At 36.7% G+C, this 14,757-nt stretch overlaps 4 protein-coding genes and 1 non-coding gene across 5 annotated transcripts; 4 read left to right on the forward strand and 1 right to left on the reverse strand.

The window, feature by feature from the left end:
- Window positions 220-292, reverse strand: TRNAA-CGC. The gene has a single exon. It is a non-coding gene; the product is annotated as a tRNA-Ala (tRNA).
- LOC18613978 (O-acyltransferase WSD1) lies at window positions 1,726-4,649 on the forward strand. Its single transcript, XM_007051487.2, has 7 exons — window positions 1,726-2,001; window positions 2,674-3,252; window positions 3,331-3,397; window positions 3,479-3,585; window positions 3,721-3,930; window positions 4,085-4,222; window positions 4,312-4,649. The coding sequence occupies exons 1-7, from the start codon at window positions 1,726-1,728 to the stop codon at window positions 4,465-4,467; spliced, it is 1,533 nt and encodes a 510-aa protein (XP_007051549.2). The 3' UTR covers window positions 4,468-4,649.
- On the forward strand, window positions 4,756-5,828 carry LOC18613979 (pathogenesis-related protein 1C). Its single transcript, XM_007051488.2, has one exon. It carries the CDS (start codon window positions 4,820-4,822, stop codon window positions 5,462-5,464), a length of 645 nt encoding a protein of 214 aa, XP_007051550.2. The 5' UTR covers window positions 4,756-4,819; the 3' UTR covers window positions 5,465-5,828.
- LOC18613980 lies at window positions 7,472-9,950 on the forward strand. The gene is made up of 2 exons (XM_007051489.2): window positions 7,472-7,770; window positions 8,654-9,950. The coding sequence occupies exons 1-2, from the start codon at window positions 7,717-7,719 to the stop codon at window positions 9,332-9,334; spliced, it is 735 nt and encodes a 244-aa protein (XP_007051551.2). The 5' UTR covers window positions 7,472-7,716; the 3' UTR covers window positions 9,335-9,950.
- Window positions 10,720-13,530, forward strand: LOC18613981 (cytochrome b561 and DOMON domain-containing protein At3g61750). Its single transcript, XM_007051490.2, has 4 exons — window positions 10,720-11,267; window positions 11,986-12,382; window positions 12,501-12,778; window positions 12,863-13,530. The coding sequence occupies exons 1-4, from the start codon at window positions 10,929-10,931 to the stop codon at window positions 13,136-13,138; spliced, it is 1,290 nt and encodes a 429-aa protein (XP_007051552.1). The 5' UTR covers window positions 10,720-10,928; the 3' UTR covers window positions 13,139-13,530.

Below are 14,757 nucleotides of genomic sequence, written 5' to 3' on the forward strand. Positions count from 1 at the left end.
AATATGACGCAACTCAACGTCAAAGTGTCTGATCCTGCTCGTGCTTAGTTTACTGACACTTTTATTGTGTGCTGAATTGGAGTAGACAACCAGCAGCTCCAATCCATAGCAGTTTTACCATTTTAAAAAATAAAAGCATCATTGACACCGGCAGACATTGTGAACTACGACGGTTCCTAGCCTTGAATTGTTCAAGGTTTTCAGCAGAAAAGAGATCGATGGAGGTGCGGGGAATCGAACCCCGTGCCTCTCGCATGCGAAGCGAGCGCTCTACCATATGAGCTACACCCCCTTGGATGGTGGCAAGCTACCAAGGTCAATAGAGGTATATATCCATCCTATGAAATGTTTAACAAATGCTACTGGGATCTCTCACACGATGATGTAAGACATAAAGAATTCATCCAGATTCCAGACCCATTGAAGAAATCTTTCTTTTTATGGACATGCATTGCATTCGTTGGCTTACCTCAGTCCGATCTGCCTGTCAATTGTTAATGGATGCCACAAGCAAATGTAGTTGTTCTGTCTGAATTACGACTGCTTTAACTTAGCATTGACTTGTTATAGCAAAAACAAAAAAAAACATCAAGTTTCGTTGGATGTTGAAATTAATACTATGGTTGAATTTGGGTGATGCTGATGGCAAAAAGGCAATGGCATCTTTTGCAGTAGCATGTATTAAAGATTAACATCCAGAAATTGCAACAACAAGAAGGAGCCACCTGGTTGTTTTCACCGCCATACTCCTCCATTTGTCCAAGCTCCATGGCTAGAGAATCAAGGTCAAACCCTCTTTGAGGCAGCGAAGACAGGCTGATATTAATGGCAGTTGACATCACAGAAAAATTCAGATTGCACCGTTGTACTACTCTACTGTAGGATTAATTGCTGCTCTGATATTCTCTCTCCTTCCACAGGGGCAGACAAACCTGAACACCTCCCGACACCTCAAGACTTATTACTTCTAATCTAATAAATTTTTCTGATAAAGTGTTCTGTCTGATAATGATTTTAGGTTGAACTTTTTGCAGTATGAAGTATTAATTAGCTAGCAGTGTTAGTTTCTCGAGATCGCAGGGGCAGTTTAATGTTAAGGTTGTATGGATTTTACGTTTTAGGATATACTAATAAAAAATTAAGTATATATGTGACTCTCAGGTTACTCAAGGCAAAAGAGATTTTGATTTCAGTGGAGTGTTTTAAGCTAATAGTTGTCATTGTCAAAACTCAAAAGAGATTTGCTGCAAAATTCAAGAACAAGGCAGCTCTAGAGCACAGCAAAATCACCTGAAACCTTACTGTCAGTCATACTGAAGGTTTACAAAAGTTTCTCTGTAAGCTGTTTATTTTCCTGTGAGAGCAAAACTATGGATTTTTAAAGTCCAAAGGTTAAGAAAAAAAGCATAAAAATTATTAAAAGGTGGTACCATCCGATGATTCGATACTGTATATATATTATGGGTGTATCAAATATAAGTTTTATTTTTTATTTATAAAACATAAAAAATTAAAAATTTTAGATGCTTTAGAAAGATTATATAATTGTAAGAACGGGCAAGCACCCTAGCGTGTCACTAACAAGCATCAATATTTAATGCATGGTGCATCCCCTCTATAAATAAGACACTCTAGGTAGTCACTTGCCATTAGATAACCTCGAGAGCTCATTTCATTTGCTTACCAAGGCAAAAGAATTTTGTGGAAAAGGCTTTGGGAGGTATAATGGAATCTAGGAACGGTTTCAGATGGAGAAAGCAAGGTCTCAAACCGATCGAAACGAAAACAGGAAGCAAAGGAGAAGAAGAGAATAAGAGTAGTAGCGGCCAAAGAACAGCAGAAGAAGAGCCATTAAGCCCGTCAGCTCGTCTGTTTCACGAACCAAACTTCAACGTGTATATTATAGCCACCTTGGGGTGCAAGACCAGAATTTACCCGGATGTTGTCAAAGCCAACTTGGGCCATACTTTGCTTAAACACCCTCGTTTCTCTAGTTTGCAGGTAGAACAAAACATTCTCAACTTTTATACTTTAAACTTTCTTTTCTTTTGGGTACTTAAAGGAGCTCCTACTTGAGGTATAGTTTACTTATTTCCCCTTCATCTCTCGATTGAAAATGCTAATTTTCTTTAAACCTCTTTACTTACTAACAAATAAATGCATGTTTATTTAACTAAGGAAAAATCTGTCACAATAACTAGCAGAGAGCGATCGCCGGTGCTCTTCTCTCTCTAGCTAGCATAAGAAGCTTTTCTGGAAAGAGAGAAATTAATGGACATGGATCAAAGCTTGCATGTTAGCAACGTGTACAATTTAAGCGGCAACGAAATACCAACTTAAAGTCTTAAACCCAACTACACCAAGACAAAAATTCTGTTGCTTTCATTTGGAGATGTTAAGTAGGAGTTTTTAAAGATAAATATTTATTGTTGTTTTCTGATGTTTTCGTTGCTATTTAGTTGGATTAAGTTATTTAAATGTTTGCATGCATGATTTGGGACTTGTTGGAATAATTACCACTCAGACATATATCTCAATGGCAAAGATATGGGAGTAGTTTGTAGCTTGAAGAGAAACTTTGCCTATATATATATCTAGTATAGGTAATTAGGGGTACATGCATCTTAATTTTCATTTTCAATACACTAATACTAATATATATAGAGATGTCAGGTCGAGGACGAGGAGAATAAGGGAGAAATGAAATGGGTTCGAACAGAAGTGGATTTGGAAAGGCATGTTGTTGTTCCAGACCTGGACCCAAACATGGACTTACCAGACAAATTCCTTGAGGATTACATCTACAACCTGAGCAAGACCACCATTGACAAATCGCAGCCTCTCTGGGACCTCCATCTGCTCAACTTAAGAACCTCACAATCCGAGGCAGTTGGTGTTTTCAGGATCCATCACTCGCTTGGCGATGGCACTTCTTTAATGTCTCTCCTGCTCGCTTGTACTCGCCAAATGAATGATCCTCTGGCTTTGCCTACCATTCCGATCAGGAAGAAGCAAGGGAGGAAGAATGATCGTAGAGGGTTTTGGAGGATTATGTTCATGCTTTGCTCAGTTTTTCAGGTGTTTTGGAATAGTGTCGTTGACGTTTTCATGTTTATGGCAACGGCATTGCTCTTGAAAGATACGGAGAACCCTTTCAAGGGTCTGCCAGGAGTTGAGTTCACTCCTCGGCGAATTGTCTACGGGACAGTTAGCTTGGATGACATCAAGTTGGTGAAGAATGCAATGAACACTGTAAGTAAAACCTCAGAAGCTGCTCTCTCAGTTATTTCAGAAAATTTTCGAGTAAAACCTTTTCAACTTAACTTGCAGACCGTAAACGATGTTGCTTTGGGAATCACACAGGCGGGTTTGTCACGCTATATCAACAGAATATATGGTTAGGTTTTTCTTGTTTTACCAGTATGCATAGTTTAAGGGTGAAACAAAGCGATTGTCTGATTCATTTTTTCACTGGTAGGCGGGAATAAGAATGATGGGGCAGCAATAGAAATGGATAATCTTCCAAAGAGTATTCGCCTCCGATCAACTCTGCTCGTCAACATAAGACCATCTGCAGGAATCCAAGTTAGTAGTTCTCTCTCACACTAATTCAGCAGTTAATTGTACCAAATACCAGGCTTATGGTTTAGGTACCTTGGGTGTAATTAACTTCACCTGAAATCTCTAATCACTCTCTTAAGCATGTTCAATGTGTGTCAGGCTTTAGCAGATATGATGGAGAAGGATGCTGAAGCAAAGTGGGGCAACTGGATTGGTTACGTTCTCCTCCCCTTCACCATTGCAATTCGGGATGATCCATTAGATTATGTTCGTGATGCTAAGGCCACAATTGACAGAAAGAAACGCTCCCTTGAAGCTATATACACTTTCTCCATTGCCGAATTAGTGCTCAAGCTTTTTGGAGTCAAGGTTTTATTTGAATCTTCTAATTCACTTCTTTCTGCAGAAACGAAATTCTAGCAGTACTTTATTCTTAAACTAAAATTCTGATAGAATCCCTCTGTTCTTACGGGCTTCACTCATTTCTTACGAAGAGTATGTTTTTGTCAATTGGTGAAAACAGGCAGCAAGTGCTCTGTCCCACAGAATTATGTCTCACACAACAATGTGCTTCTCGAATCTGGTTGGACCTCTGGAGGAAATTGGTTTTTATGGACATCCCATTGTTTTCCTTGCTCCTAGTTCTTATGGTCAACCTCATGTATGCGTTTATTTTAGAACAACATCTAAAATACTATGTTGTCCTGTCGATGTTGGGTTGACTAATCAGCTGATAACTAAAAATTGCAGGCATTGATGATCAACTTCCAGAGCTATATCGACAAGATGACCATTGTTCTGTCGGTGGATGAAGGAACTATACCAAACCCTCACCAGCTATGCGATGACATCGTGGAATCACTCGGGCTAATCAAGGATGCAGTCGTGACCAGGGGGCTTGTCTAGAAAATGAGAAACACTGCGCCACATTTCTCATAGTCGACTTCGTACGATACTCCTTGATTATCGACCATTAATTTTATGAGCCTCAACCACTAGAGATAAATAATAATGAAGAGTACTCTCGTCTAGTCACGAGCTTCTTTAATTTCTCATTGTTGCTTATTAATGGAATTAAGAAATTATCTAAATGCGGGTAGGTTGTTTATAGTCTTTTCCAATTATCCAAAACTAAACTTGGTGGTAATCCCATAATTTCGTTCAATCGTCCATGCATATGACATCTCTCCCTCTCAAGTCTCGCCCTCTCGTTTCCCTCTTTCATTCGAGGAAAAACAAGCAAATCTCGCAGACAACAATGGAACTCCCAAACACCAACACCCAGATTTTCACACTCTTCATCTTCCTCTTGTTTCAACTCGTCCCCGTCGTTTTCACTTTCCCAAACATACCCAACATAATTAACCCCCTGAGAGCAATAACTCAAATGCAAGCTCAGCAGATCATCCCCAATCACTACCTGCAGCCCCAGTCCCAGTCCCAGTTCCGGCCCCCGGCCCAGCCCCAGCCCCAGCCTCCTGAAACAGAGCAGCAACAATTCCTGAATGCCCACAACAAGGTCCGGGCCCACGTGGGTCTTACCCCTTTCGTCTGGGATGACACCTTGGCCTCCTTCGCTCTCTCGTGGGCGAACAGGCGCATCCCTGACTGCCGTATGATCCATTCGTTTGGGCCCTACGGCGAGAACATCTTCTGGGGGGGCCGAGACCACTGGACTGCGGAGGATGCCGTCAGGTTATGGGTGAAGGAACACAGGTTTTACGATCGGAGGACCAATGCCTGCCTTCCAGAGAGACTCTGCGGTCATTACACACAGATTGTATGGAGGAATTCGACCAAACTAGGATGTGCCAGAGTCAAATGTTCAACCGGTGGCGTTTTTATTATGTGCAACTATGATCCTCCTGGAAATATCATGGATCGAAACCCATTTGCGCCCTAAAGTGAAAAGACAACCGACAGTCATAGTAGAGCATCTCCATTCTTCAGTGAATCAATCTCCTCCTACGCTGGAAGCGTTTCAAGCTCAATTTACAATTTATACTATTATAATTTATATGTTGTTTAATCAACAAACGTGGAAAATTCTCCTTTATTTTGTTTTACTTTTGTTTTAAACTGGGGTACTTTTTGGGTAGTAGTGATGTTTGATTTCATTGATTTTTTACATGAAACCAGTGGAGTCCAAATGGTTGCGATGTATTTCATATTATTTGTCAATGAGGAGTAGCAGTTGTTGTCTGTGTAAAAATGAAATAACTTCGGATCTTTTTTTAAATAAAAAAAACTCACGAATATTCAAAGAAGATTCTCAATAATCATCTACCTTGTGCACAGGAGTGGAGCCTCCTTTAAATTGGCGCTTAAAATTTTTTTAATTTTTTTATATTATATAATATTTTTAAAATTTTTTATATATTTCTTTGACAGTCTCTTCAAAATAATTTTTTATTTAATAATTAATATAAAAAAAAATAACAAAATGATTTCACATGCTCCAATTTTAAAGTATTTTTTGTTTTCTTCTCTCAATTTATATTATTGTTTTATTTATATTTGTTTATTTTTTTTCATTTCTATTCTCTTTATTTATATGTTTTAAATTTTTATAAATTTTCTTCTTCAATTTCTTCGAATCATCAACCATATTATTTTCTTTTTTGGTTATGTCATATGTGAATTCTATCTTTTACTTATCATGTTCTTCTTTTTTTTGTTATATGTATTTTATTTTCTATGATTTTTATCCTTAAAATTTAATAAATTATTATATAAATCTTATATATAAGTTGTACTATTACTTGAAATTTCATCAATGTATCACTTTTTTTATTAATCTTGATTATGTAAGAAGAAATTATTTTGAATATATCTTTTTTATATGTTTTACATTTTATATTTAGTCGAAAGAAAATTGTATTGAACATATAACCTTTAAACAATCGTGATCATATAAAAGGAAATTATCAATCCTATATATTGTATTTAATTATTTATATTTTATATATTATAATTTTATATTTAGTATTATAAGTAGAAAAAAATAAAATAAGAATATTGAAAGTTGACTGTATTAATTTTTTTTTCAAGTTTGATTAAATAATGAGTAAGTTAAAAACAATTGACAAATTCTTTAAAAGAAAAGATACAAATCGTCTAAATGACTCTCTTACACTTGAGCCACCAAACCTTAATACTTCAACTCATAAATAAGAGTAATGTGCATCAATACATTAAGACTCAATCCTAAAAATAATAGATGTTTTTCAATACATAATTAATAATTGATAAATTTTAATCCATGAAACATAATTGACCATAACTTTCGGACTATTGTAAGGTTTTTTTTCTTTGATTTATATATTATATAAAATTATTTTTTATTATTAATCTTTTGATTGTTAGTTAAATTTAATATATTAGTTTTTAAAATATTTAATCTTTATTTTTTATTTTTGACCTCCTAATAAAAATTAGCTAACTTCGCTCCTGCTTGTGTACATTCAAAATCAAATGTGCCAATAGTGGCTTAATTCATTTATAAATTTTTGTGCATAAATGATCATGGACATTAAAATGGATATGAATTTGCTATTTTTCCTATAACTTTTTTTCTAAAGATAATGATCAGTATTAGACTATTAGCATTCTCAATCGGTCAAACCATTTCAATTACATGTGCTAAAAACAAATCACTTTTTAATTATTACAGTTGTATTTCTTACCCCAAAATATTTTGGGTTATGGTCAACAATCAAAGCCTATAGTCAAACTGGTAGCTGACGTGGCTATCTTGACCATCAAAATTTAAAGGGCAGATTTTGTCAAACGTGGTCGCTTGACTTACCTAGTTGTTGTGCTGTGTTCAATGCAGGATTCTGGAATTTTACTAAAAACAAACATGGGATTAGTTCTGTTTCCGATTTTGCAGGCCACGGTTTTAACGTCGTTTGCGGGCGGGATCGTTGCTATAAACAGGGGTCCGAACCTCCAACGTTTGCCTGGAAAGGTACCTGATCTCCTTTGCCTAAGGAGAAAAGGAAAAGGAAGAAAAAAGGCTCTTAGATCCTGATTGTATCAGGCCCTGGATTGAACACAAGATTTCTCTCATTCTCGTGCTTTTCTTTCCCTTTCTTTATATCCCATCTGCCCCATTCTACTGCATTATTGTGTTTGTTTGGAGATTCTTTCAAGATGGAATGGTCTGCAACATCCGCTACAAAAGCATATCTCGAGACCATCCAATTGGTAATTAACAGCTGCTTCATTTTCCGTTTTCTTTCCCCAGTTTCTGATTTTCTTTTCTTGGCTTTAAAAATTGCACTCATCTTTTATTTCTGGGGCTTTAGATTGTGTTTGATGGGTAAGTAGGATTTTCTTGATGCTTGTACAAAACAAAAGTTGTTTTCATAACTTTTTCTTGAGAAAAGCAATGTCAATGGAATTCTTTTTTGTTCTTTAAGAACAAGGTTCTGCTAGAGGTAGAGAAACATGTAAAAGATGGTAAGTTGCCTTCGTTCTTGCTAATGTCAACTTGTTTGCTGAATATATATGATCTCGGCCAATTCAAGATGGCAATGGCATGCATATAATGCAACCCCAAGTTAGATTACCTTCGTTTTACTTAATTGTTAATTGATTTTCTTGGGTTGATTTCCCTCGTCCGGGTCTAAATGGTCTGTTATCTTTTCATAATAGTACCATGAAAACAAGAGCTTTAGGCAGACATGTAATCAAATCCTTCATGGACGATGACTGCGGTAGCTTCTGATGTCCTTTTTCCATGCTTAGAAGATGGATGTGTAGATCTGCTAGCTTTGTGTCATTTAAATATATAGACAATGGGCCAAAGAACTAGTAGAAGTTAAGATGATGAATAACTGTCTGCAAAATCAGATTGGAAAAATGCTTTTTTGTCTTTCTAAACCAAACTAATAATCCCACTTAATTTTATGACAGTTTAATTTCCTTCAAATTGTGTTTGATTACAACCTTATCGTTGTATCTAAAATATCTATAGCAACGCAGCTAATTTTCTTCTCTTACTATTTTTTCACGGATTCAGGGTCTATAGTACTATGTTTTTGACTTCCATGGATAGTGGCTAATTCTACTTTCTTTATTCTTACAGTGTAATAATCTGAACAAGCTAAGTGACTCATGGAAAACACGAGAGCCTGGAAGCAGTGAGTTCATATCAGCCTTAGCAGCTGGCATGAAATCAAAACTGATAGTGGAGGTTAAATCTAGTGTATCACCATCCACAATAGCATTAGCCACCGCTGCAAAACATACTGGGGCCAGGTTCGTCTGCATTCTCCCGGAGACTGCCCTTCTTGAAGCAAAAAAAGAAACTAAAGATTCAGGTCTAATAGACATTGTAGAATTTAAAACCGGAGACCCCACTGAGATTCTGCAAAATTATGAAAAAATTGATTTTTCTTTGGTGGATTGCAAGAATGATGACTACCCAAAGTTGTTAAAGATGATAAATGTTAATCCGAAAAAGGCAGTAGTAGTGGCTAACAACTTGGCGAGTGACAAGGAAGGCTTCGGAGGTCATGTCAAAGGAATGAAGGATAAGGTTACAGTGAGGTCTATGAAGCATCCCATTGGGAAAGGAATGGAAATTACTACTATTGGAAGAACCAATAAAAGTGAAAGGCGAGATCGGGGTGGTGGAGGTCTGTTAGGAGCAGAAAGAAGGGGCATTCCCATGAAGAAGACTGCTAGTGCTAACAGCAAATGGATCGTTAGAGTTGATGAGGAGAGTGGTGAGGAACATATATTCAGGCCGCCAAGATCTCTTTAGTTAACCTTTTCTCTACCAAAAAAGTTAACATTGCACTGCACAACTGTGAGCTTGAAATCAAGTTTCTTTTGTTATGAAGCCGTGAATTCTGACTTCTGATAGCTGGTGTGGGGACTTAGACATATGCTCTGCCAACCGTGACAATGATCTCACAAGCCAATTATCACTTCATTAATAGTGATGATATATATAGAAGGCTTAATTCGAAAGCATGCGTTTTCAGCAGATTTTCTGCTCTCCAATCGGTACAGCATCTCTGCGAATGGTGATATTGCATCCTGTGATGTTCCAGAGGAGAAATGAAGGAGGCTTAGTGAGGAGTAGCCAAAGCTTGCGCCCTGTCCAGTTAACTCTCTTCAGCTTTCTCCAATGCAATGCTAACTTAATTTGCTAATGCCATCAAAATCTCAGCCGGTGCCACAGATTTAAGTTAAAGGTTGCTTGTTGTACATCTTGTGCAAACAGGTTTTATGTAGTGTGTTTTTCATGGTTAGCTCTCAAATATAATAAAGATTTGTATTTCTATAGCCAAACATGTCCCAGGCATAATTTCAGTGGCAAAAAGCTGGTTGTTAAATGAATGTCCATATATATATAAATAAGTGTGTTATTTAAATTGACATAATTACTTTTTTACTCTTTTTCTTGTTTTTAATATATATATATATATGTATATATATATATGAAGTGCAAAGTTCCATCAACTTTTTGATTAATTTTTTGGTTGAGTTGTCAAAACTAAATCTTTCTTTTATCTTGTTAAGCAAAGCAAATTAAATGAAACCTTTGGATTGAAAAATCTATGAGAGCTAAAACATAAATAAAACCAAAATCAAGTAACCCCAGCATCAATTTTCTGTAAGACCTTTCTTTTTCGGTTGTAAACAAAAGGAGTTTGACATCACAACCTAAATTTGCCAAATTTGTTTGAACTTTTTTGCTATTAATTGATCAAAATTTTAACCCGACGGTGGGTCAAGAAGTAGCCAATCTTTGGCTTTGGTTTAATTGAAACCTCTTCTAAATTAAGTATTAATCTATTCACTAAAGAACTAGTAATAATCTAGTCGATTAGATTTGCCAATTCATAAATTTGGGTTTTCTTTTTAGTTATTTTTCAGTAGCTTTCCTCATTTTATTATTAGCTAGCATGTCAAAAGTTTGCGGAACTGCTTCTTTTGAGAGGGAAAGGGGCTATGCATTTACTAAAACAGTTTACCTTAAAAAGGCCCATTGTTGCGTCTTCCTCTCGAATCCAGTTCATTTCAGCCAAACCTTTGTTGCTAAGTGACAGCTATCCTAAAGGTATAAAGGCTTTAACAGATGTATTAAAATTGCATGAAACCGTTTTGGGACGGAGAGAGGCAGAGACAAAAGAAAATGCTATTTGGTGATGAGTTCGCTGGCGGGAATGATGATTACCCGCCATCACCAACCGCCATCCCCACCCTCACCAACAACAACCATAATTCAGCCTTGAGTCGAAAGAAACTGAAACATCTTAACCACCCTGGATGGCTTCGCCTTCACACTTTGTCTTCTTGTTCTTGACCTTCCTAGCAACTGCTTTGTCAGTTGATGCTCTTGTATCTCAATGGCAACTCCAAGATTCTGGGTTTCTTTTTCCAGGATTCTTGTTGGGTTATACCTTCTTTGTATCTTCCTAGGACCCAAGGTTTTTGCAGCAGCAGATTTTAAGGAGATCCTGGTGGAGCCTGACAGCGATGATCCAGATAAGGGTGCTCAGTTTAAAGTCCTCGACCATGATACGAATGATCCTTTAGCCAATGGTTCCATTAGTACTGCTGGTGATGGTGATGGTGGAAGATATGAACTTTGTGGTACTGATCTAAGTTTTCTTGGTCCACCTTATGGCAATATATCCACTTCCAATATGGTTTGTTCGCCTATATGGCATACCTTTGTTCTGAGGGTAAGTTGTTTCAACTCTTATTTTCAGGTTATGTATGCTTCTCTGTATATTGTTGCATATTTGCATGAATGAATTAAACCTGATTAGCTTAGTTGATTGAGAGGTTTTAGAAAATAATGACATGTGTGGAGCTTGGTCTTGTGACATTGATTAGTTTGTCCAGTTATTGCTGTATTTTCACTGATGGAGAAGATAATAATTTGGTCTCTAGAGACCTAAAAAAAGGCAGTCTGATGAATGAACTCCTTTTCCACTGCCCTGTTTCAGTTTAGAGAGTGTTTTTTCCTTTTTTGGTCGGCATTGTGCCTTCAATGCATGTAATTCTGCAATTGTGACTTTATGTTCGTTATGCATTGAAGCCAGACTTTGTTGACACAATAAAGATGATGGCGGATATTTAAATGGGTTTTAAGGAAATGGGTTAGCTTCATCTTTTTAATTTCAAAATCTCATTGCAATTCAATTTGTTTTCTACTTTTTTTTTCTGAATTGTGGTTATCTCAAGACTTCTATTAACAAAAACGAAAAGAGTGAGAGATTAAATGGGCTTAGAAACATTCTATAATGGTGGAAAATGCAAGTGCTATGCAGAAAATTGATTGAAATATTTACATTGTTCCATGGCACTTCATTATGAAACCACGATCACCTTTAGTTCAAGAAGACAAGAGTTCAGAGTTACATAATATGAAGTAGCTAATCCTACCCCTTTATGCAGTATTACCAGAGAGCAGACAATGTCATGACCATCATACTATCAGCAGTCTACACAACTGGATGGGTCGGGATTGGTTTTTCCAGGAACGGAATGATGCTTGGATCCAGTGCCATGGTGGGATGGTTTAATAGGAAAGGTCAGGCAAGAATCAAGCAATACTACTTGCGGGGTGCCCATGCATCGCAAGTCATCCCTGACAAGGGTGAATTGCCACTTAACAATATTCCACCGGTAGTGGCCCTTCATGGGGCCATGATTTACTTGGCATTTCAAGCCAAGTTTGAACATCGTCTTGGTCGGCAACCTCTTATTGTGGCTTTTGGAAGCAGATATCCTACTCACTTGCACCTAACTAAACACGATGATAAAACCGCCGTTTGGTTCGACTTTTCACAAGGTCTGCTTATATTAAGAAATCTTCAATTTCAAACCTTTGTAACTGTTAGCTATCTCATCATTCTTTGAAGAGCAGCACAATCAAACTATTGCTAACAAATCACCTACTATGTTTGCAGCGTCTGTTTTAGACGTAGACGTCAGCCAGAGAAAGAATCATGGGATATTGGGAATCATGGGATGGGGTTTGATCCTCCCCGCAGGGGCAATGATAGCGAGATACTTAAAGCACAAAGATCCTCTATGGTATTATCTTCATGCTGGGATCCAATTTCTGGGATTCATCCTAGGACTCGCCGCCGTGCTCCTTGGAGTACAACTTTACAGAAGCATGAACGCTGATATTCCAGCACATAGAGGCATAGGAATCTTTGTGCTTGTGCTTAGCATTCTTCAGGTTTGCTCCTATTTGAATAATTCAAAGCTTTCAATACTTTATACAGGTTGAATTGCTAATGTAATGTGGCAAAGATGATTTCAGATAATGGCATTTTTTCTACGGCCCAATAAAGATTCCAAGTACCGGCGATACTGGAACTGGTACCACCATTGGTTTGGAAGGATGGCCCTCTTTTTTGGAGCTTTGAATGTAATATTGGGAATTCAATTGGCAGGAGCTGGGAATGACTGGAAGATTGGCTATGGGTTTCTTCTTGCAATAACTCTAATTGCAGTTATTCTTTTAGAAGCATTCTCGTGCATGAGAAGAAGAGACAAGTCTGGTCAGCCTCCAACCTTCCAAATGAATCCAATTTAGTAGCTCATGTTCTAATATTCTCAATACTTTGATGGAACTGAGGGGTTTTGATTGATCATGTATCTGAACGGAGTGCTCAGCATTGCACCAGTTAGCCTTGAGGAAGCCAAGCCATGTGTAACTGCATTGTTCAACTTACTGAATTTAGCTTCTGAACCTGCTATACAAGCCATTTCATGTGTGAGCTTTCTTCGCGTGAGAAGTGATTAAATAGCTTCATATTTGTTTACCAAGTTGAACCATATTCCAATTTCAATTTTCCTGGGACAGAACTAGGGACTCACAATTTTCTCTGTCAAGTGTAATTGTAACCTTAGTCGCAAAATGAAGATGCATTTGTCTTTTGTGATCAGGAAATGAAGGTCCATTAGAGAGATATCTTGAGCGATTTTTGAGTTTGAGCTTTCTTGCCGTTGTTTATGTAATAAAAAAATAGAACATTTTAAAAAATAATCCTTAAAGATAAGATATTTTTAAAAATAACTCTTTTTATAGTTTTAATCATTTTTAATCAAGTTGGATAAAATTACCCTTAATGAAGTTACACGCTATAATGTTATACACCATATACAAAAATCTGTGACAAGCCATGGTTAACGTGTTACACGCCATATACAAAAATCTGTGACAAGTCATGTACAAAAACATGTGACACGCCATGTACAAAAATTTGTGACAAGCCATGGTTAGCGTGTGACACTTCATGTACAAAAACTTGTGATAAGTCATGGTTAGCGTGTTACACGTCATGTACAAATACATGTGACACGTCATGTATAAAAATCTGTGACAAGTCATGGTTAGCGTGTGACATGTCATGTACAAAAGCCTGTGACAAATCATGGTTAGCGTGTTACATGCCATATGCAAAAACCTATGATAAGCCATGGTTAGTGTGTGACACGCCATGTACAAAAGCATGTGACAAGCCATAGTTAGCGTGTGACACGCTATGTACAAAAGCTTGTGACAAGCCATGATAAGCGTGTTACATGCCATGTGCAAAAACCTATGACACGTCATGCACAAAAATCTATGAAATTTCAAATCCTCTCAACTTTTTTTTTTTGACAATTTGGCACAGATTAAAGTGTTTCTAACATGTTTTCATAAATCAAAATACAAATGTTTTTTATCTAAAACACCTACTTTGACTAAAAAAATTTTTTTTAAACCCTAGATTTATAAATTTTCAAATTTTGAATTTATTGATATCTATATCCCGAATTCATTCAATTAAAAGTTATTTCATACATTTGTTATTAGTTTTATCTAAAATAGCTAAAAATCGAATTTTTCAAACAACCACCCAACCAAACACGTCAAAACCATTGTTTGGTGTCTTGAAAGCGTAAGAAAGAGAAATCTGAAAACGTGAGAGAGAGAAATCGAAAGCATAGCAGACGAATGCCGAACAGAAAAATCGATAAAATTTGAGAGATTGAGATGGTGAGAGAGAAATTCGAAACACAAATATCCGAAGCACAAATGGAGAGAAATTGAGAAAAATTGTGATGAATTGTTTAATTTATTTAAAATAATTTAAAAGATATTTTCGTCAAATTATAATTAAATATGACTAAAAATAATTAAATTTATTTTGATAATTATTTTTAAAA

This window comes from Theobroma cacao, chromosome 1 (assembly GCF_000208745.1).
Source record: "Theobroma cacao cultivar B97-61/B2 chromosome 1, Criollo_cocoa_genome_V2, whole genome shotgun sequence".
NCBI classification, from domain to species: domain Eukaryota; kingdom Viridiplantae; phylum Streptophyta; class Magnoliopsida; order Malvales; family Malvaceae; genus Theobroma; species Theobroma cacao.